We start from the raw sequence: 22,388 nt of genomic DNA on the forward strand, positions 1-22,388 counted from the left end.
AAGCTATTTCCATCTGAAAGCAGAGAAAACCAAGGGCCTGGTTTTTAATGTAATACACTTAAATTCGATCCCCATTTCCATTCATGTCAACAAATTCAAATATTTTAGACTCACCTTGGAATAACCTAACCTTTGATCATCGTATCACTGACATTCATAAACGTGGGAACATTTATGAGACCACATCTCTCTGTTACATTACCATCCCATCCTGTTTTACATTATGCTGTCTGTCTCCAACGAAAAACAAAACTCTAAGATTGTATACCAAAATAATACACTTGCACACACCTGAATGACAGAGCCATTGCATGCCTTGTCCATAGAAGTACCAATGACACTGAAGACCCTCTGAATCAACACTTCACACTGCCGTCTGGTTACTGATACGGAACCTTAAAAATTGAGAAGGAGCTCTGTTCCTTCCGCTACAGCAACATTTAACAGGCTACCTCAGTATTCATCATCTATGTACATGTATTATGTTTTATGTTGTATGTTGTGTTCATGTATTTGTTTGTATTAGATATCCTGCCAGGCTGTGAAAACAAATTTCCCTCGAGACAATAAACTATCTATCTAATAAAGAAAACCACAGCACAATTTACTTGACGCAACATGATCTATCACCAAGTTTTAGATTTTGATCAAGGAAATTTGTGATTTAAATGTGATTATCGTGGAAAACACCACATTCCATTTTACATTAGGAAATTTCTATATTTGGTTGAAGAACCAAGGAGTACTTTAATTATTTCCCCATTACAGTTCAGAAACCAAACCTGTGCCTTGGTATAGCCCAGATCTCAGACACTACATAATTATGATTAACTACCGCATGATTATGCGATGATGAGTCATTATGAAAAAATATACTTAATTGCATTTTCTAGTGGGGAAATGAGATGTCACCAAACTCATTCAAATTATAATTACAATATTTTGGTTGGATGGTTATCTACCATAATAATTAACACCCTTGTGTCCCTGTTTTAGCTTCTTATTGTCAGGAGGTTGATAGAGGAGATTTGGAGATTGATTCTCAGCTCTACTTTCCAAGCCATTATGCCCTGCAGGAGGGGGATTTTTTACTGTGTCTTAACACCTGGGTCCTTGCCGTCTTCAGTGCTTCAATCTAAAATTAGGGTGTTGCCCTGCAGCTCCTCTCTGATGAGACCTCTAATTCAGCCATAGCTGCTCCAAAATGTTTGATTTCTACGTTTTTTTCCCCTCCGTTTAATAAATACAGAAAATCAAGCCCAGCTCATGAAAGAAGAGAGCAGATGAACACACCCGAGCCCAGTCATGAAATGTCAAAGGCACTATTCCAGTGGTGATGATGAATTACAGTAATCCATTATGCAGCCTCACTCCACTGTTTTGTTTGTTATTTTTTGACGCCACCCTCTTCCTCTGATAGTGGTACGGCCTCTTCGTGGAGGACACGCCCTAACTCCAAAGTAATTGGTTGCTTAGGCGACAGAGCCTTCACTCACCGCCGCTGATTGGAGCGTCGCACCGTCTCACCGTTTGGATGCTGCGAGCCGAGTCGAGGCACCGACGACGGATCCGGAACATGGCGAATAGGCCTGCAAAATAAAAGCAGCAGACGTTACAGTGCATGCCAGTGATGGCAATATACTGCTGTCATCGTCCAATCTGAGGGAATGAGGCTGGTAAGAGCCTTATTAAGCTATTAAGCTATTTGGTGGTTCATGGCAAATTAATTAGTCTTAAAAATAATTAAGATACAAATCAGCAGACATTATGAATGAGGCCAAAACACATTCATAAATGCAGAACACGCAATAAACAAAGTAACAGCAGAATTGCACGTAATATTTGCGACTTGCTGAGAAATCGACTTTATCTTTATGGGTGTTTGAATATATTTGTTCGTTGATAAATATCAAGGTACTTATTATATTTACAGACATATATCCTTAAACTTGGAAATAATGTCAAGGACGGTGTCAGACAGTAATGGAGATCCTGTAACTAATCCTAACCCTGAAGATAATTAATAGTAGGGCATTAGTTGAACAATTACTTCTGATAAATTCAAACTAATTGCAGGCATTTCGGTTTTATTTTGAAAGCCTTGGACGGAAAAAGTACTTGTCTCTCCTCGCTGACTTGATGGTTTTGATGCTGCGGTCTGCTGGTCCCGGACCGGCTAGGAAGGCATCCATCTGGTGTGTGTATCTCCTTGGAAAGTGCCATCCTCGGCTTGTGTAGCAGTGTGTTCCTGTCAGAAAGTGTCCAGAAAGCCGGGAGGAGCAGCAGCAGCAGCAGCAGGCCGGAGTGGAGGTACGTGCTGCACATCTTCAGATTTATTCTGACTGGGCGGGGGGTCCTCTGGAGCCGGGAGACTTTGTTTTCCATGCCCCCCTGGCTCCATGTATGGGTGTTCCTGCCCCCCACCCCCACCCCCAAGGACCGATACACACCCTGAGGTGCAGCCACACCGCTTCACCTGGCAGCGGGGAGGAGTGATTGTAAAGCGGGGCTGGTAGATAAAGACAGCCGGTCATCGTGGAGGAGGCCTGGAGGAGGTTGGGGGGGGGGGGGGGGGGGATTGGACGGACTGGGAGGTTTCTAGGTCGATAATGAATCGCCGTGCAGCCGTTCACGCCGGATACAGACCGGTTTCTTTGTGTCAAGTAGCACAAGTACAAGTGTCATCATCTCTGCACGTCTCTCCTTCAGCCACATTCTGCAGCCTTTTCATCCTGCTTCATGCCAGTTTACCAATAAAAAGGGCTGAACTGGATTTACACATTTGTATGTACAGATCAAATGAAGAAATAACATGTTACAGCACGAAGCCGGGCCTGTAGATTCATACTTGCACTCAAAGTGGAATTGAAACACAATCTGTAATTGATCCGCGCCTGATTTCATATTTGCTTTGCTGAAATGATTTCTCTGCACCGATTCATTCTGCAGGTAGACAGCCAGGTAACACAAGCTCACCTGCTTACTACTCACTCGCCAGTGTCAACTTCCACAGTGTTTACTGAGCTGCGGGCCTCGTAATATAATAACTTCCACACAGCCTGTAGCTGCCGGCAGGCTGTGGGGAAAGGAGGGGTTCTCCTAACTATTAACGCACGATGACTTCAAATGAGCCACCCCTCCACATTATCAGCTATCCGATCTGGATCCGTGGAGGAGTCCATGCCATGCAGTGAAGTTGCCGCACCCTCACACGTACGCATCCTGCACGCACACTTGCACGCAAGCACGCAGGGTGGACACACACACAGAATACATCACATCACATCATTAACACAGCTGTGCAAAGGGGAGGGGGGGCAGATCTTGGAGACTGTTTCTTTGGTGATGATGAATACTTAGTACACTGCTGATTTGGGGGATTTTCTTTTTAGGCCTGCAGAAATAAAACTATCTTCAAGGAAATGTCAATAACCCACTAATCATTTGTCGACCTTTAGATTCCTCATGTCACTCACTGGGGTAAATTTGAGATATTTGGCTTTTTTTGCTGTGTAAGGGAACCTACCTCAATTTTTAATTTACATTGTTCACTCACAGTTATCCTTTCTATATAGCTTCTTAGTGAATTAACATCATTGTAAGGCTTTACTGCCTCAGTCTTTTCATAATAATGGCCATTTTGGCACTCACTTGCCTTATTGTGATCCACAACCGGACTTGGCTTCATTCCATTTAGCACTACATCATGGCCCACTGGGACGTCAGGTCACAGGCGGTGACTGACACAGCCTCCTCAGTCTTGTAGCTGATGTTAGTCCCAGCCTGACAGATTGGTCTCAGAGCAGCATCACTGACCCTTCTCTCTCGCCTACTATAGCCTTACAACGCTGTCAGAATGAGGTATTTTAAAATGTTCTTTTTCTCTGGTTGAATCCTTGGACCAGCAGTTTAAAAGGTTGTGGTTGCTGGAACTCTTCTCTGTTACAGCAGCTACAACTGATGAAAGGGCTACACCTACAATGTCAAACTGATTTTTCCTCTTTGCCTTACAGAGCTATAGCCATGTCTTCCAGCTCAGCAATGGTGCGGATCCTGATAAAGGGTGGCAAGGTGGTGAACGACGACTGCACCCAGGAGGCGGATGTCTACATTGAGAATGGCATCATACAGCAGGTGGGGAAGGAGCTGATGATCCCTGGTGGGGCCAAAGTTATTGACGCCTCAGGCAAACTGGTCCTACCAGGGGGTATTGACACAAGCGTCCACCTGGAGGAGACCTTCATGAATGCCACCACGGCAGACGACTATTACAGCGGCACCAAGGTAACGTCCTGCTGGAAATGGAAAGACAGATAGAAAAGGGTTTCGATTGTAAGCAAAAAAAAAATGACATTGTCCTAAATGTAGAACAGAGAGAAAGGAAAATAAGAGCCATGTGTTTGCAAATAAGGACAAAACCCAGAAAAAATATTTTTTTCCCTTTAAACTCTTGAAGGCAGTTTTGTTTTATTTTTTTACATTGTTCCACTGATGTTAATTTTACCAAAGATCTTTCTCTTTTTTTGGTTCTGATTCAACAATACTCCTTTCTTGATATTTTGGGATCAAATATGATGGTTATTTTAGTCAGGACTACTTTTGCAAAGCAAGACATTACAATGTCTATAAAAATATATAAAGTGTCAAATTAGAATGAAAAGATGTTAAAAGCTATTAAAACCAGGCTCCTGATGGTTGTGATTTAGTAATTGGATACTTTGCATGACTGTGCTACCCTGGCATTAATCTTGGAAGTTCAGTATTATTTGAGTGACAGATTAGTCAGTAGATATAAAGTTAATCTGATTACACCCACAAACAATCTGTAGTTTAAGATTCTAATGTGGAGCCTTTGAGGTTTTCTGGCTTCTTCTATGATTGTACTGAAGATCTTAGAGTTTTGAGCCTTTGGCAGACAACAAGAAATTCGAAAATGTCATCTGACTCAAAATTACACGCCATCACCTGCTCTGTTGCTGAATGTTGTTGGTAATTGTGACGCAGTAGAACAGTAGACATGCACATTAAAATAGAAACATAAAAAATTTGAAAACAAGTTGCAGCCCAAAATGACAGATCACCAGGTGCAAACAAGATGTGCCTTGTTAACACAAAATGATGTGGCACTTTGCTGATGGCACTTGAGCTCAGAAAGTCAAGGTTATAAGCTGCCAGAATAGCAGGAATGGAGTCATCATGGTTGCTGATTGGACTGGGATGCCCCATTCTGCCTCTGGGCACCACGATGACTCATCAGTCTGTAGTACTTTGAGATGATGGGAGCTGAGAGGTGATTGACGCTGAGATTCAGATGTTTTAGCCTGGTAGACAGTGGTGACAGACACTATTCTCTACTGTTTCATCGCTCCTCGCCTCTCATTCCTCCCGGCCCCTCCCCACTGCTGCCGTGCTCCAGAATAAACCCAGAAACAAATGCAGATGAGTATCTGTTTCCATGGATACCACAGAGCTGCTGCAAAGACTGCCGCAAAGCCTTTTCACTCACGCTATTGTGCTCAGAGACAATGGTTCTCAGACCCACTCCCCCCTCGTCTCTCCTCCCACTACACACCACTCGACTCTCTCGGGTCAGCTGACAGATGCTCAGTGAAGTGTGCACTTACGCACAAAAATGCACATTGTCTCCACTTGTTAGGATGGTTAAGATTCACTCCAGTTTTAAACATCTAAATCTGTTTTTGAAGGTAAAAAATTAAGAGGTGCTGATGCTGCCGATAAACTCTGCAGTTATAGCATTAAATGTATGGATTATACTGTGAGGGGTAGCCAGTCCTTGATTTTAACTGCTACAGGATTTAAATTTCCCTCAGCAGTCATCTGGAAATAACCATAAAGATAAACATTAATGGCAAATGAGGCTTTTACTTTTATGCTCTGAGCATAAACTATGTTGATTCGTGGATTACAGGGTCTTAAGTATTTACTGACTCAATAAATCAATATCTCCATGTCAGTGCCACTTCATGCCCTGGTTTATCGCTTATTCCAGTTAATTTGAATGTCCTCTTTTCAATTAACCTCAGGTCATATTAGTTTTACATTGCAACTGATGAAAAAATGGGTAAAGTGAGGACAAAGGAGCCCAATTACACAAAAAGTAATTTACTCGCCTAATGATTAAAGCAACACAACAGAATTACTCATGTATACAAGTAGTGGAATAACAGACTTCATTCAAGGGACTCGTTGAGCACTACTCTGTATTTCTTTCAGGCGGCTCTGGCTGGCGGCACAACAATGGTGATCGGACACGTTCTGCCAGAGAAGAATGAGTCTTTGCTGGAAGCCTATGAGAAGTGTCGCAGCTCGGCAGACTCTAAAATCTGCTGTGACTATGCTCTGCATGTGGGAGTTACTTGGTGGGGACCCCAGGTACCCGGCCCATATACCGAATTCTTTCCTTATAATTTACATTTAGTCGAAAACTGTTTGTTTCTCAGAATATTTTTTTTCCTGAAAGATGTGAGAGATGTTTATAGTGAAAAAAATCCTGAGCATGAGGATTTTGATACCAGTAGGGAGTCTTAAGTTTGCTCGAAACGTAAGATTTCAAACATGTTGCATTCCGGGTAACTAAGGCTCTCCCCCTTCAGGTTCGAGCTGAAATGGAGAAGCTGGTGAGAGAGAAAGGAGTGAATTCCTTTCAAATGTTCATGGCCTATAAGGACATGTTCATGCTGAGAGACAGTGAGCTTTTCCAGGTCCTGCAGCACTGTAAGGACATTGGAGCTATAGCAAGAGTCCATGCTGAGAACGGAGAGCTGGTGGCAGAGGTGAGGAAGAATTATTTCAGTACTAATTTAATCATATTTCTGTGTATTATAGTGTGCAGTAGTGTTGTTTAAATGATTATAGCTATTAGTTTTTATTGCATTTTTTAACATCGGTTTCTTGATTTTCATGTATTCTTCTAGATTAAATAGACTGATATGTTTCAGAATGTACCACCTTGTTTACTTCTGCCCTTAATTGTATTATCATGCCTAATTTTAAGGGTGCAAAAGAAGCACTGGACCTGGGCATCAGTGGGCCCGAGGGGATTGAAATCAGCAGGCCTGAAGAGGTGTGATAGTCATGTTTGATCAGTCTTCCTGTCTGTCCAACTAAATTAATTGTTCCTGTAGTGAAGTAAATTCAATCGTTAGCTCACAACTCTTGGAATACTGTGATGATTTCTCACACATTTCTGCATCTTTACAGTTGGAAGCAGAAGCCACACACAGAGCAATTACCATCGCCAACCGGGTGAGTGACATGCAAACGCTCTTTACAATCCGAGGTCATTCTCAGTCACACTAATAACACAGCTCTAGGATCAAATGGTGAGTCGGTTTTTGGTCCAAACTGAAATAACTCTGTGGCCATTAAATGGACTGCAATGACCTTTTCTTCCGACGTTCACTATCCCCTACTGTACTCTAGCTTAATGCTAGACCTGCTAAACATTGGTTTTACATTATAAATGTTGCTGTATGAGGATGTTTGAATACTGACTTTAATATTGATCTTTAAGAGTCCTGTGCCTACTATGGCCTCGAGCTGGTAGCGCTCCTGTAGACTGTTCTGTTAAAAATATCATGTCCCTTATGCTGTACATACCTTATGTGTTTTCCCCACAGGCCCACTGTCCAATCTATCTTGTGAACGTGTCCAGTATGTCTGCAGGAGATGTAGTGGCTACTGCCAAAATGCAAGGTGGGGCCTATTTTCTTTTACAGTTGGTATTACCATTTGAGTAGTAACTCCTGTGTATTTCAGAATTTCTACACAGCTATATTCTACTAGAGTTTAAAATAATACCTTCAATTTAATTCTAGGACAGCATTTGTTTTTATGCTAACTACATCTACAGCAGTATTTTACAGTGAAGATAGTTAATCTCTTAATCTCTTGATTGTTTAATCTCTGCCCCTTTTCTTGCAACACTTCTCTCACCAACATTTAATCCAGTGTGGTATGTCAATATTGTGCTCTACAAACACAGGTAAGGTGGTCCATGGAGAAACAACCACTGCCCATGCTGTGCTGAACGGAATGCAGTACTATCATCAGGACTGGGCCCATGCTGCTGCCCATGTTACTGTACCTCCACTCCGCCTGGATCCCAACACCCCCAATTTCCTCATGAGTCTTCTGGGAAAGTACGAACAAGACTGTAAAATCATATCGTATAATTTTAGTGTTTTGGGTTGTTTTTTTCCACAGCTTCAAACCATGAATGTGACCTTCCACTTTTTGTGCCCTGTTTGCAGTGACTCTCTGAATGTTTTGGGGTCCGACCACCGTCCATTCACCATCAAACAGAAAGCCATGGGCAAAGATGATTTCACAAAGATCCCCCCTGGGCTCCCTGGCATTCAGGACCGCATGAGCGTCATCTGGGAGAAAGGAGTGGTATGTGTAGCGCTTTTGTTCCTTATAGGCCGCGGGGGTACTTCCAGAAACAGAACATCTGTTTTGGTTTGGAGGTTATCGACTATTTAAAAAAATAGAAATACGCAATAACATCTGCTCTTGTTTTCAGTGCATCAGATGATTAACTGAGTATATGAATTCATTTCTAGGATTAAGCATATTTTATGTTTTTATCATAATTCACAGATTGGTGGTAAAATGGATGAGAACCGCTTTGTAGCAGTCACTAGCTCAAATGCAGCCAAGATCTACAATCTGTACCCCAGGAAAGGCAGGATCATCCCAGGCGCAGATGCTGATGTGGTTGTGTGGGACCCCGAGGGATCCAAGTATGAAACTGGATCTGTTCATCCATCGACCAGCTTGTCTCACTTTGCTTGTCATCTCATGTCTCAGAGGCTGATTAGATTTTTGCCTCGCTAATGTGGGTCATCTCTTTCTTTTATCCCTGTCTATAGGACCATTTCTGTGGATAACCAGGTCCAGGGAGGAGACCTAAACCTCTATGAAGGCCTTCGCTGTCACGGTGTACCCCTGGTCACCATCAGCCGTGGTCGGCTGGTCTATGAAAATGGCATGTTCACATGTGCTGAAGGCTCTGGAAAGTTTTGCCCACTGAGAACCTTCCCAGATTATCTTTATAAAAAGATGGTTCAGAGGGAAAAGGTAATAAATATTTATCAGATTTATCAGATATTATTATACTAGATCATTGAATTTGAGGCAGCTGAATAGTTCAACGGTTTTCCATTCATGTTCAATGGAAACTTAATTCCAAACCGGATATATATCTTAACATTATATTATTTGCAGGCTTTATCACTGCATAAGTAAAAACACTACTGTCAGTAATAATATTATTAATACTACTGCTGCTGCAATCTCTACTGGTAGAGCTACTATAACTGTACTATTATTATTTAACTACGATACTACATCAATTGCAACAAGGCCTGCAACTTAAATCACTTCTACTACTCTTGCTATTATGGTACATTTGTAAATAGCTACCTCTAACATAGACTCCACCGTTACAATAAGAGAGACCCCCTCTGATGTTTTCATTGTTCCTGGTGACAAGCTAAAATCCTTCTTGGTATGGTATTTGAGTTTTGTAAATATCCGCATTTTTCTCAATTCAGAAATCTAGCTTTTTCAATATTAGATTTATTATATAATCTTTAATATTTAAGATTTAGATGAATAAAGGAATAATTTTACTAAAACAAAAACTGAAAAGTGGCCTTGTGATGATGTTTATTAGTAAATCAAGAGGAAGTAAAACAGTTAATTTGAATTCTGTTTGTTAAAGATTAAAGTCATATAGCATCTGAATTTTAAAACATGCAGTGTGGTATTATCCTCATCCCTATTGCTGATAATACAATCTATCTAAAAAACACAATTGTTTGTGTGTGTTCCTTGTCTTACCAGTCCCAGGCAGTGAAAGCTGTGGAGCGGGAACCATACACAGGTGAAGTCGTTGCCGTGGCCAACTCAGGAAAGAGGGACTTTGGTGCTTCAGATCTGGACACTCCGACACGCCCCTGCACCAGGCATGGGGGTATGAGGGACCTCCACGAGTCAAGCTTCAGCCTGTCTGGTAAAGACCAATATATTTATACAAGGATATTATTACAGTACTACAGCATCCATTTAGAAAAACTTAAAACACTGCTAAGTGGTGCATGGTGGATTGCTGCATTGGGGCACTGCTGGTGTGGCATCTCAGAAAATCTAAAGATTGGCCTGATGAGGGTGCTGCAGTTAAGGTAACTTGGAAAGTTGCAGTGACAGTGCATCTTATTGGCACAAACTGCTGCTAAACTGCTAAACATGAATGATGTGCTGTTTTCAGGTGCACAGATTGATGACAACATTCCAAAGAGATCCTCGGCCAGGATCCTGGCCCCTCCTGGAGGGAGATCTAGTGGGATCTGGTAACTAATTGGGCGGCTGTCACATGAAGCGGAAGAATAGTACCTGAGGGAAACATATGGCCAAGCCAAGATGACTTTGTTTTTCTTTCTGGAAGCTTAGAATACATGTGGGGTTATGGAGAAATGTACTGTAAAACTGGAAAACATTAAACAAAATGACCTTGCCATAATAATATTGGAATATGGATCAAGGTAAACCTTTGTTAAGTGATTATAGCTACCAAATTTCAGTCAAGTTCTAACCAAAAATATGCAGCAAATTTAAAAAAAAGGGTTGCCAGTGAATTACTTGGGCTATTGGATCACATTAGGGGAAAATTTAGAAATGTGAAAGTGAGTCTTGGTTTTTATGATGCGATTGTGTTACCTCACTGTAAAATGATTTTGCACTTGTATCATGTTCTATTTAGATGCCTTTTTACATGATTTAATGTCACAAATGTCTTTTAACTGTGAGTCATGATGAATGAAATGTAATAAATTATTAGAAGGGTGTCAGCATGACATTAATATGTCAGTTAAAACAAAAAAAGTTTCAATTGATCAATTGATGAAAAACAGGATAATGCAAGCTAACCTTTTAAATGTGTGTTTATTTATTTTTTATATTGCGTTATTTGAACAATTTCCATTTGAGGCTACTGCATTAGAATTATTTCCTGAAAAAGAATGAGGTCTTTGTTCAGTAGTTCATCATTGTCAGATTAGCATTTTGGATCATGTTTACAGCCTTATAGCAGTGTAGACTTCTGTTCCACTCCTACCAAATGTGAATGAACCTATGCTGTGTGCACTGTGCATGGTAGCATAGTTAGATCTTCTGTAGCAAACACTAATATTGCAGCATTCTTTGTCATAGTGTAGATTTTCCACAGAGAGAAAGAAGTCTCACCCAAACTGCCTTTTTCTCACCTGAGAACACTGACACCTTCAAACACACCCCTCCCATACTGCCATTACAGGTCATGGCCTCTGACATGTTGACTGCTGTCATTATTTCTCTCCCTTTTTTTGATTTGTCTTTGTCTGAAAGTGCTGCGTTTAAAACACTTCCTCTGAATGACACTTCCAATGTGACATAGCACTGTGAAGCATAGAGAAGGTGAAGGTGAAGTGATCCACTTTAGCACTCACACTGAAGTTTTAACAGCGGAGATGTTAGTGAATGAATGCGATTTCTTCAGGGGCTTATATGCTGTCACATGCCAATGGAGGCTCAGCCTCATTTCTGGAAGGAATGCTTGTTTGGCAACTACAGAAAAGCACTGATACTCTATCAAGTTCTTAGCCATTGTATTTTTATTGTTTGTTTTCAGTTCCAGTATTTTTTTGTGGATATTTGTCTTAGTAACTGATTTTGTTGTATTGTTGCGGAAACTGGGATGCACACATGAGATTTAGCTCATGTTTAGACCCATGTTGTGTTCAAACCAATTGTCATGCTCCAGTCAAAGTCCCATGACATCGTTTTCTGGACAAATTTCAATTTTGATCCTTAGAAGCTCCAGTTAATTTTGTTGCATCTTCTCCTTCCCAGATGTAAACTGGTGCTGAACAATGTGCTGTCACATTGAATTCCTTTTCATCTGCTCATTTTCTTCTTGCAGCTCTTTATCACATGATTTGAGTGCAAATAAACCACAATGAATCTACTTCAGCCAAGTCTGCTGTCTAATCATTACAATTTATCGAGTAATGGACTCGAGCATGGTTTTGAGTTGCTTTTACTTTCGGTACTTCCAATTTATGCCAGTTTTGTATCTACTCCAGTACATGCAGTGGAAAATATTGTGCTCTTTACTGGTCTATGTTTATGTTTAAAAGCATCAATTAGTAGTTATGCTTTAAACCAATAGTTTCTAATGTTTTTAGCTTGTAACCTCTTATAAAGTTTTCAGAGGGTTTACTTAAATAATTATTTAAGTGAAAAAAGGAAAAAAAACACCACAATATTATAAAAAGACAACTGTGTTGCAGAATTTTCCTTTTAACCATCTCATATTTCTCAGAGTTATCTTGTGACCTGTTGCCTGCAGGGACTCACTAAACACCTTATCCAGTTAAAACCAGGCTTACAGCACCTACAACAATAAAGTGTTACTAACACGTTGATATATCAGAATGAACTATCTAATTATGCATTCAAGTAATTTTGACTGCATGGCTTTTGTGTATTATAAAATATTTTGTATTGTTGCTAGAACTGAATTTATATTACAATGAACTAACTACTTGTATTTTGGACCATTGATCAAACTATTGACAAAGCTCCTTTCAGCTTTAAGAATTATTTATTAGTTAGTTAACCAAAATAGCAGTCCAGTCTAATAATAATGAAACTGATTGTCATATTTGATTCTAATTGTTGTATGTTTAAGTATAGAGGACATGAATACAAAAGAATATAGTTATAACGCAGGATCAGATGAAAAACCAACATAAGGCTTTTTTCCTCTGTCTCTTTTCTTTTTTTTTTTTTCTCTGTAGCCTGACCTGGCTAAAACCTCAGTCAGTAACAGGCCTAAAATCCAACCAGACACATCATGTGTCTCTTAGCTGGAACAGGCCAGAGTCCTATTTATAATGAACCTTTAGCAGCATGGAGTCGGGCGCATGCGCAGCTGGAGCTGGATTGTTGCAGCCCCAGACAGGGCGGCCCGTTACCGAGCACTGCACCGACACCGACGACAGCGGCGGGCATTGACAGAAGGAGAGCTGCCAGCGTGATAACAACACAGACCTCCTCAACACAGTGAGTACACACAATCCGACATCCGCTCACGCGGTCCGGCCCGTTTGTGGTTTTGTGCGTGTTTGCGGGTGGTGGGCGGCCGGTGGGTGGTGGTGGTGGTGGTGGAGGGCGGGGGCTGTGTTTTATTCCCAGGCAATGAGGATATTTCCCGTGCACTGACAGTCCGGAGGTATTCGGGGAGGCCTGTAGAGGGGGCCGCTACAAGACCAGCGTTGCGGGTTTTTTTCCCGTTATTATTAACCAGAAGGCACCGGCACAGTTATTGTTCTCAGACCCCCGCCCATTCCTCCCCGCTACACTTCGGAGTGGGGGGGGGTCTGTTTGTTTTGCTTTTTTTAATGCACTCAGGATTTTTTGCTGCAGTCATTACTTTAGCTTTCTCAAAGGCCCAGCCGGATTTTTTTTTTTTTTTTTTGGAGGGGGGGTACATTGGCTCCCCTTTTCCTGCACCGCCCTTATTTATTGGGAATTACAACCAAGCAAAAGGTCTGCGCCTGTAAAGGCAGCTGAACCTTGTGGTTTCATTGTCGGTAATACGGTTGCAGGTTATAATCATGCAATTGTAGGCTAGCCAGGCCCCATGGGAAAATGCTGGTGTGATGGGAGCTGCTGAAGGTGCATCCAGTGTCAGTGCTATCACCAGAAACCGCTGTCGTGCAAATTGTTATTAGTGTGAAAGAGAGAGACATGCTGTCATCTCTCTCTGGCAGTCAGCTGCAGACACACACCAGTATGTGAACTGAAAGTCATCATTTTAAAACCCTTCTCTGGCTCTGCTTTTTTTTTTAACTGCAGGAAATGTCAAGGTGTCTAAGTCACATTCTGACTTTACACCTGCTGAAAAAAAAAATCCCAAGTGAGCATAGAGAAGGCTGGAGCTGTCAGATGTGGAAAGCTGCTCACAAACACTGGGATATTTCTGTTTAATCTAGGGAGGATTATGCTCACAACACATCTGTAGATTAAAGCTAAACATGCCGCTCAGCCAGGAAAATGCGTTAACACTCAAATATCAAGTGTATTTCCCCATAGGCCAATTTTGCAGGTCTCATTGGGCTTTATAGGCCCACTACTGCAACGGTTTCAGACCCAGTCCAGGATCTGTAATGTGAGAGGACGAGACAAAAGCCCCCAATGCAGCACATTTAGTAGGAGAGCTCCAGAATGATAAGACCCAGCACTGGCCTCAGTGATATCAGGCTGCTACAGTTGGTCCACAAATGAATGAAGTCTAGAGCTGAAGCAATTACATCCACTGTAATGAGAGAAAATGAACGAGCAAGTACTTTGATGATCAGTAGACTGTTGGAGTCATTCACATTGTGTCAGATCAGAAACAAGCACACAGGCACCATAGATTAGATTATGCACTTGCCTGCTATTTATTTATTTATTTAATTTGTTTTGAACAGTGTCATTTTAGGTGATTTCTAAATTGTTTTAAATTGCTGCAGCCACAGAAAGTAAGATGTTTCAATGGATGCTTGGTGTTGAATATTTTTGTTGGCGTTTTAATGTTTCATGTGTCTCTTTTGTGTGCAAGACTAATTCATTTGGTGGCAATACAGGTTTTGTTAATTTACTCATTCACAAGCAAAAACACCAAGTATTTGTTTTCATCAGCCTTTTACTTTTCAATACTAGTTGTATTATTTTTTCAGGGCTGTTCATCACAAAGTTATTTAAGGACATCAATGTCTTTTTGCAAATGTTCACAATGTTTTATATTAGAGGATAAACCAAGAAAATAATCATTAATCGTAACCTTTAAAAAGTCTAGTGCCAGTTTTGTGTTCTCAGCATGTCTGAGACTGGTAGGTTGGTTAAAGCTTCCAGGAAACATCAGTGGACAGGCAGTGAGCGACATGGTGGGTAACTAGGTTAAGGGGTTATGGGGGGAGAAGACCAAGTCGCAAAACACTTCAGCCTGCTGTACCTCAGTTTTAACAATGACAACAATCAGTTTACTGTAATTTAAATAAAACTGGTAATCAATAGGAGATGAGCCAATCAGTTTCAGATATTTAATGATGATTATGTCAGGACATTTCTTTCTACTCTTTGGCCTTTGACCTGACCAATATTCATTTAGATCCAGCTAACAGACAGAGAGAAAGGCAAACAAATACCCGTTCCTTTCTTCCTGTGTTTTAGGAAGGGGATGGCAGTGAATGTGTACGCCACATCTGTGTCCATTGACAACCTCAGTCGACATGACATGCTGGCATGGGTCAACGATTCTTTGCACCTCACTTACACCAAGATCGAACAACTATGTTCAGGTAAGCCGGAGAGCTCACAGTCCCTAAACTTTTAAGTGAACACTCTTCAGATCACAACAATGAAACAAATGACTATCATTGTTTTCCAGGTGCTGCATATTGCCAGTTCATGGACATGTTGTTTCCAGGTTGCATCTTACTGAAGAAGGTCAAATTTCAAGCCAAGCTGGAGCATGAATTTATACACAACTTCAAAGTTCTTCAGGCAGCTTTTAAAAGGATGAGTGTTGACAAAGTTAGAATCCCTTCATTATCATATGACTATGAATTTTAATCAACATAATTTATGCCATCATCTCCTGCCCCTGCCTAAGATGCATTGTGTTTCACATGGAGCTATTCAAGCATTTTCTGTCTTCATTCTGTAGATAATTCCTGTAGAAAAGCTTGTAAAAGGGAAGTTCCAGGACAACTTTGAATTTGTGCAGTGGTTCAAGAAGTTCTTCGATGCCAACTACGATGGGAAGGAGTATGACCCTTTACTAGCCAGACAGGGGCAGGACGTGGCCCCTGCCCCCAACCCAGGTGATCACTTTATCCACAAACCAAAGAGAAACCCAGGTAAACCAAACAGTTCTACCTATGCTGCACGGTCTTGCTGAGCTTTGGATGGCTCAAAGGCGCTCCCTGCAAGCAGCACGATTCACAGAATGACTGCTGTCTTCTTAGATCCATCTCACTGCCCTGCATTCACGAGCAACATGACAATGTAGGTATGAGTGAGTCAGTGGTGGGATTGTAGTCGTCACCACAGTTAGTAACGGGATGCAGCAGTGGTGGGCTTGATAATGATCAGTAATGCCGGAAGACCTGGAAAAATATCAGTTGCAGAGATTTTCTCCAGTGTACTGTATTACGCAGGTGATGCAGCACTGGTGTACTGTCATCTCCCTGGACTGAAACAAAAAAGTGTTTCATTTTACTAACAAGAGTACTGTCAGCCTGACCAGCCTTGCTCTGTCTTCATGAAAGCTTTTTGCTTGAAAATCATGGCAAACTAAATTTGATTTGTAGTGTCCCATAAGCCTGCTTTGTGACTTTGTCACTGGCAAGTAACGTGGTTGTAAATGGGCAGAATAACAGCTTTTCTCTCAAAATTGTAATATTGTGTGTTGGCATGTTTTGTCTTTGAGTTTTGTTCAAACACCTCTGCTGAAGCACTTATAGAGGTATGGCTTTTTCATTTTTTCAAGATTTCAAACCATTACGTGATTTTTAGTTTGGAATTGGGCTCTTTGTAAATCTGTAAAACTAAATTAGTATCCTTTCTATCTGTTCTGCTGTAAAACAATCTGAAATCCATTGAAAAAACTAATATACCAAAGACACAGCATTGTGCTACAAGCTGATAACATCAGCTCTCTATAATGTGCTACATCCATTGCCAAAGTTGCTACAAAGCCAAAAATAAATGCAGAGATTCTGTTTTCATTCAAGTGCTCAACATCTCTCACCATCTCTGACCAATCCAGGACCACAAAGGACATCACCAACAGTTCCCAAAAACATGCCAACACCACAGCGGGTCCAACACACCACTCCAGCTATAAGGAAGAATCCATCTTTGTCTAGAAATGGAGGCAGTGATGCTGAGATCATGGAGTTAAATCAACAGGTAAAATTGATTGGTAAAAAAGAGGAAAAAGAACCTCTCTGTCATATCATATCATATCTAACCCTTTCCCCCATACATTTAGAATCACATTTAATGGTTTCATAAGCCTTTTTCATTGCAGACAACTTGACATATTATAGAATTAAAACCCTGGTTCAGGGTTCTGAACCAAACCTGGTGTACTCCAGCTCTGTCTCACACACTCATATATTAATATTACAAACACATTGGCTCTTCATACTGAGAGGTCAAGATCTCTGCTGAAAAGGAAAAAAAAAAAAAAAAGCCAATCACCCCATTGCTTTTCATAGTGCTGTGCTTCTTCTATAAACTATTACTTAAATGTTTACATGTTTAAGGATGCAGGGAAAAAACAAACAAACAAAAAATGACTCTTTTTCAGCATTGATAAAACAATAAAAGATCCTTTATCACTTAGGGTTTGGCTGTGTCTGCCATCACGACCAAGAAGAAATCTTCCTGAATGGTTCAAACTAGTCTCCATTTACCATGGGCCTTAAAGTGTTTATTTCTTCCTGTCCTAAGCTGATGGAATTGAAGTTGACTGTGGACGGACTAGAGAAGGAGAGAGACTTCTACTTCAGCAAACTACGGGATATCGAGCTGATCTGCCAGGAGCACGAGAGTGAAAACAACCCCATCCTCAGCAGGATAATCGACATTCTCTACGCAACAGAGGTACATTAGCTTTATCATCAGCAAATCTGCAATTCACCAAATGCAGATCTGAAGCCATGAATATGAAATGCATGAATAACATGTAGGAATTTGCCCCGAAATAATAATTTAATATAAACATAACAGGAATAAGAATAGAAGGAAACAATAAATCCAACATTTCTAACACACAACGGGAGCTTTAGAGTGTCTGGAAACATTTCACAACAAATCAGTTACTGTGGAATAGCTGAATGGAATACATGTCAACTTTCATCAAAAGCAGAAAACTAAATACATTTTTTTCTGTATCTCAGGAAGGCTTTGCACCTCCAGATGATGAAGACCTCGATGAACAAGCTCACCTTGACCAAGATGAATACTGAACCTCTCATCTCCCACCAGCCTAGCACCTCCATCCTCCTTTTAGTTTTCTTTTTGCTCTGATTTTTTTCTACTGTTTTTGCACGCAGTCTATAAATACATTAGCCCTACTCTCTTTTCGTCTTTTCCTTTCTTTCCCACAGGAATATCCTTTCGTAACCTCCCCCCATTCCACCCTTTGGCCATCTACATACTACACATAACTACTCTGCATCATCATTTGCTGCTCCTTCCTGCCTCCACTTACCACAAAGTAAAAATAACAGTAATGCACAACATATCCCAGTTATTTCAGCATGAGTAACATGAATTGAGCTGAACCTGGCATGGAGGTTGTTATGGCAAACAGTGAATTTAACTCTGTAAATATTAATGACATTTTGACTTCTGAGAGAACAATGTCTTTGCTCATTATGGAGTTATTTATTTGCCTTTGATGCGCTGTTAATATTACTATTAGAGCACAGAAGAATGCTGCTCCAAAGTGCCATCAGGACACTCCCAGAGCTACTAAAACTTTAACAAAAGTGGACTTTTTAAATAACAGTTTCTTATTTATTTAACTTATGTTTTATTTAGATTAACTTTCTGTAGCAAGAATTTGTGCAACGCCGACTGTACATGAACTGAAAGCTGAAGGCCCTGTATGTTATTTGATAATAAGGTTTGTGCTCCGCTCGCGTCTGCATCAAACTGTTGGTTTCTGTTGCAGTTGGGTGATGGCACAGAGAACCACTGAAGGAAATTCTTTGGTGTAATGACCCAAGGCATATGATCAGTGCTCTGCGATTATTCATGATTGAACAGCAACATATCTGAGCATGAGAATGTTACACATTGACTGTGAATGAGTGATATTTTGTAAATGTTTTTTGTCTGGAGATTTTGTCTGATGTCGCACGATCCTGGTTAATTGCCATTGTATCTTTTAGGCGGACATGCAGTAGCCTTTAAGTTTAAATTTAGAGGTGGAGAGCCACCTGCAGACTGACAACATGGTTATAGATTGTAGCAGTTTTAATGTTTTATTGTAAAATATAAGGGAGCCTGACACTCAATTAATACTGACATATTTCCACATGACAGTTTTTGTCATGTTTTTACTGCTAATTATACTGTGTTTATACTTTTGATTTGCTGTAAAGGGTTGCCCAGGGTGTATGAATTATAGTTTGGAAGAAAGTCAATATAAAGATAACTGTGACCAGTTGACTGGTCATAACTAGCATCCAGTTTAACCAAGGAAGTCACCTTGTCCTTCCCCAGCTATTTTTATTTTGCGAACTGGCCGTCGTCTGCTCTGGAACTTGCATTCATTGACCATGTAAACATCTACAGAACACTCATCTTTTGAGTTTTGAATAAATAAAACAGTTGTGAAAACATTGTTTGGTGCTGATTGTGGTTTATTTAATGCAAGGCTGTGTTTCTAGTTTAAAAGTGGGCATGCATGTTTAGATATGAAGTTCACATCACAGTGAATCTCACAGTGAAGTGATGCAAGAGTGTTATAGAGTTAGTACAACCTTCACCTCAACAAGAAGCATTTTAACCCAGCTTGTCAAAATAATTTCTTTGGTAAAAATATGGATTATGAGGGATTAAGGTCAGACTGTCTACAAATCTGTGATGTACGGTTCTGTCTACGTAGGAGGGGGATTAGCTCAAATGGTAGAGCGCTCGCTTAGCATGCGAGAGGTAGCGGGATCGATGCCCGCATCCTCCAGTACGTTTTACCTTCTTTAATGACCACTGTGTTTCTGTTGTGATGTGGCCATTACGAACAACCGGCTGAAGCTTTGCAAGAAAACAAGATCCCCCTGCTGCTACTGCTGCTGCTCACCACTGTGGTCAGACAGAAACACACGGACTGTTTTCCAGGACTCTCACCTCTTGCTGTGATCTGCAGGGAGCTTGGTCCGACGGTCCTTTGGCCCCGGCAGTCAATGAATCACCGGCTGCATCATATGGACCGGGAAACTGCCGGTTTAGTCCTGCTGGGAGGAGGATTTCATGTTAAAGCCGATGAGGACCACTAGATGGCAGCAAGGAATCGTGTATACATCAGAGGGCGAGTGAACGCATTTTAGCTTTATTTATCGTTCATATAAGTGTCATAATCCAATCTAAAGAAACTTTTAAACCCTGTCGTCAGCCGTTTAGACCAGATGGATGATATTTACATTCACGGATGTAGCTGCAGACGCGGGGGATTAGCTCAAATGGTAGAGCGCTCGCTTAGCATGCGAGAGGTAGCGGGATCGATGCCCGCATCCTCCAATGCATTACTTTTTCACACACATTTTTTTTTTTAATTCAGATATTACTCACGGATAACAGGCAGCAGGTCGGTCATCGCAGCTGTAGAAAAGCAAGAGTAACTTCCAGCGTGTCCGTCATCGTCGTTGTCATGGCTACGGGACCGTCGTAACCTGGTGTACACTTTCGCCCGAGCTAGCAGCGGTTGGAAAATATTTCTGACTAAACAAAAATATAAGACAGTCAAAGAAAGCTCCAGAATCCTGTTATGCGGGTTGTTTAGCAGGGTCATATGTTTCACTTTACTTAATCCATATAAAAAAAAAAAAACTATTTAAAAAAGTTTCCGGCGGAGGATTAGCTTGTTTAGACGCTATCAAGCTAGCAGTCGGCTCATCACGACGAACCGTTAGGGGGCGTTCCATGCAACGTCATCAATTTTATAGATAGGAGCCAATCACGTTACACTTTAAGATGACGTCAGCTAATTGTTGAAGCGCCTGAAAATTCGATTCACCTTAATTTGAGTTTGTTTAAGTTTGTTTATTAATGTTGTGTATTTATGTCGTTTGTTAATTTGAATTAATGGGCTTTTGGTGGAGTGTTTTAAAAAAAAGACCAACCAGATGATGGTAAGATTAGATTTTTTTTATTTTTGGTATCACTTTATTCACAAATTCAAAAGTCACACTGATGACACACTAATGAGTTTACAATAAACTAAGCAGCAAAAAAAAAAAGAAAGCAACACCACCTGGCAGCAGCAGCTGAAGCAACCACAAGAGCTTTAATAATAGTAATAATAATGAAGCTGGATAAAACAAAAATGTATTGTGGAAATAGTAACAAAACTGCACAGTAATGTGTTACAGCGTTGACATATCAGCGTGAGACTAAGCTTGTTGAGATGCATATTCTAATAACACTGATCTACAACTTTACTGTCTCACTCATTCCAGAACACAAGGGGAAATTACAAGTAAAGAAATTTCTTTACAGTGTCAAATAGTGAATTTGAAGAAAACAATCAAACTCCCAGCATCTTCTTCACCATGTAACCGGGCATGTTGTACAGGAAAAGAGCCACGATGGCCAACAGCAGGAGAACAGTGAGAATCTTGATGGTCAACCACCTGTACTGGTCACACACCAGGTGCTTCGCTGCTTTGAAGGGGATGAGGAACCAGAGGAGGGCAATATCTGGACGGCTGGTGGGGTGGAGATGTGAATAGTTAGACAGATTTAGACAGACAATTTAATCTACACACACACACACACACACAAACATCTATATATACACAGTGGTTGGATGCAAAGGCAAAGTGTTTAATTGATTTTTGATACACACAACATTCACTCCAGGTTATTAATTTCAGATATGAACTTTATTGAGGTGAAGTATTTTCTAAATATCCTTCTTACAGTAATTTTGGTTTGGTTTGGTACAATAAAACTTGAAATACATTTAAATAATTTGAGAAATATTACAAAAAGCCGATTTTAATTTTACTCTGAGCTGGCGCGCGATTGATGGAGCCGTGTATTTGAGCTTTGTATTCATTGATGAGACTTGCACTGTCCTTTAAGGTTCCAAACATAAACTAATAAGGGCATGTGTACACAGACAACAGAACCAGCGCAAAATTAGCAGTTCAGATGTCAGTTTATTCATAAATTTGAAATATTGTACATAAAACACTGGAGAAGAGAAAACATTGTTCAACCAAGAAAAACTTCCACACAAGCCAGCTATGCTAAACATTCCCTCTTATTTTATCAATGAAACCTTTAAAATCCTATTGATGGACATCAGTTTTCATAGATGTGTTGTGGATATGAGTTGATTAAAGGGAATAAAGAAAACCACCTTTTGAGAAACAAGAAAAAAACAGTTACCACATCAACATTTTGCACTGTAGACATTTATAAATATAAGACTACATTATAAACTAATGTTGTACACTCAAGATGTATTAATGGGACTATTGCAATAGTGATTGATGATTATTTTGTCAAATGGTACATTGCAAAAACATTCACCA

At 40.6% G+C, this 22,388-nt stretch overlaps 2 protein-coding genes and 2 non-coding genes across 5 annotated transcripts; all 4 read left to right on the forward strand.

Moving 5' to 3' along the window:
* Window positions 1–4,017: 4,017 nt before the first annotated feature.
* Window positions 4,018–10,380, forward strand: dpysl5a (dihydropyrimidinase like 5a). The gene is made up of 12 exons (XM_029493180.1): window positions 4,018–4,284; window positions 6,235–6,393; window positions 6,615–6,794; window positions 7,016–7,084; window positions 7,222–7,266; window positions 7,641–7,716; window positions 8,006–8,162; window positions 8,274–8,415; window positions 8,623–8,765; window positions 8,895–9,102; window positions 9,871–10,039; window positions 10,295–10,380. The coding sequence occupies exons 1-12, from the start codon at window positions 4,024–4,026 to the stop codon at window positions 10,378–10,380; spliced, it is 1,695 nt and encodes a 564-aa protein (XP_029349040.1). The 5' UTR covers window positions 4,018–4,023.
* Window positions 10,381–13,057: 2,677 nt separating this feature from the next.
* On the forward strand, window positions 13,058–19,464 carry mapre3a (microtubule-associated protein, RP/EB family, member 3a). 2 transcript variants are annotated; one of them, XM_029493185.1, is made up of 7 exons: window positions 13,058–13,128; window positions 15,283–15,410; window positions 15,500–15,645; window positions 15,779–15,971; window positions 16,883–17,025; window positions 17,572–17,724; window positions 18,021–19,464. In XM_029493185.1, exons 2-7 carry the CDS (start codon window positions 15,290–15,292, stop codon window positions 18,087–18,089), a joined length of 825 nt encoding a protein of 274 aa, XP_029349045.1. In that variant the 5' UTR covers window positions 13,058–13,128; window positions 15,283–15,289; the 3' UTR covers window positions 18,090–19,464. The 2 variants fall into 2 exon arrangements, with proteins under 2 accessions (XP_029349045.1, XP_029349046.1); XM_029493186.1 differs by having other exon boundaries at window positions 15,779–15,935.
* Window positions 19,465–19,740: 276 nt separating this feature from the next.
* On the forward strand, window positions 19,741–19,813 carry trnaa-agc (transfer RNA alanine (anticodon AGC)). The gene has a single exon. It is a non-coding gene; the product is annotated as a tRNA-Ala (tRNA).
* Window positions 19,814–20,294: 481 nt separating this feature from the next.
* trnaa-agc (transfer RNA alanine (anticodon AGC)) lies at window positions 20,295–20,367 on the forward strand. Its single transcript has one exon. It is a non-coding gene; the product is annotated as a tRNA-Ala (tRNA).
* Window positions 20,368–22,388: the final 2,021 nt, after the last annotated feature.

This window comes from Echeneis naucrates, chromosome 22 (genome assembly GCF_900963305.1).
Source record: "Echeneis naucrates chromosome 22, fEcheNa1.1, whole genome shotgun sequence".
Taxonomy (NCBI): domain Eukaryota; kingdom Metazoa; phylum Chordata; class Actinopteri; order Carangiformes; family Echeneidae; genus Echeneis; species Echeneis naucrates.

Bases quoted from the DNA above. Each gene is read 5' to 3' on its own strand.
- dpysl5a (XM_029493180.1), top strand. From the start codon at position 4,024: ATGTCTTCCAGCTCAGCAATGGTGCGGATCCTGATAAAGGGTGGCAAG. The intron at 7,085-7,221 runs GTGTGATAGTCA...GCATCTTTACAG, and splicing joins AAATCAGCAGGCCTGAAGAG to TTGGAAGCAGAAGCCACACA. The intron at 7,267-7,640 runs GTGAGTGACATG...TTTTCCCCACAG, and splicing joins CAATTACCATCGCCAACCGG to GCCCACTGTCCAATCTATCT.
- mapre3a (XM_029493185.1), top strand. From the start codon at position 15,290: ATGGCAGTGAATGTGTACGCCACATCTGTGTCCATTGACAACCTCAGT. The intron at 15,972-16,882 runs GTAAACCAAACA...TGACCAATCCAG, and splicing joins CAAACCAAAGAGAAACCCAG to GACCACAAAGGACATCACCA. The intron at 17,026-17,571 runs GTAAAATTGATT...TCCTGTCCTAAG, and splicing joins TCATGGAGTTAAATCAACAG to CTGATGGAATTGAAGTTGAC.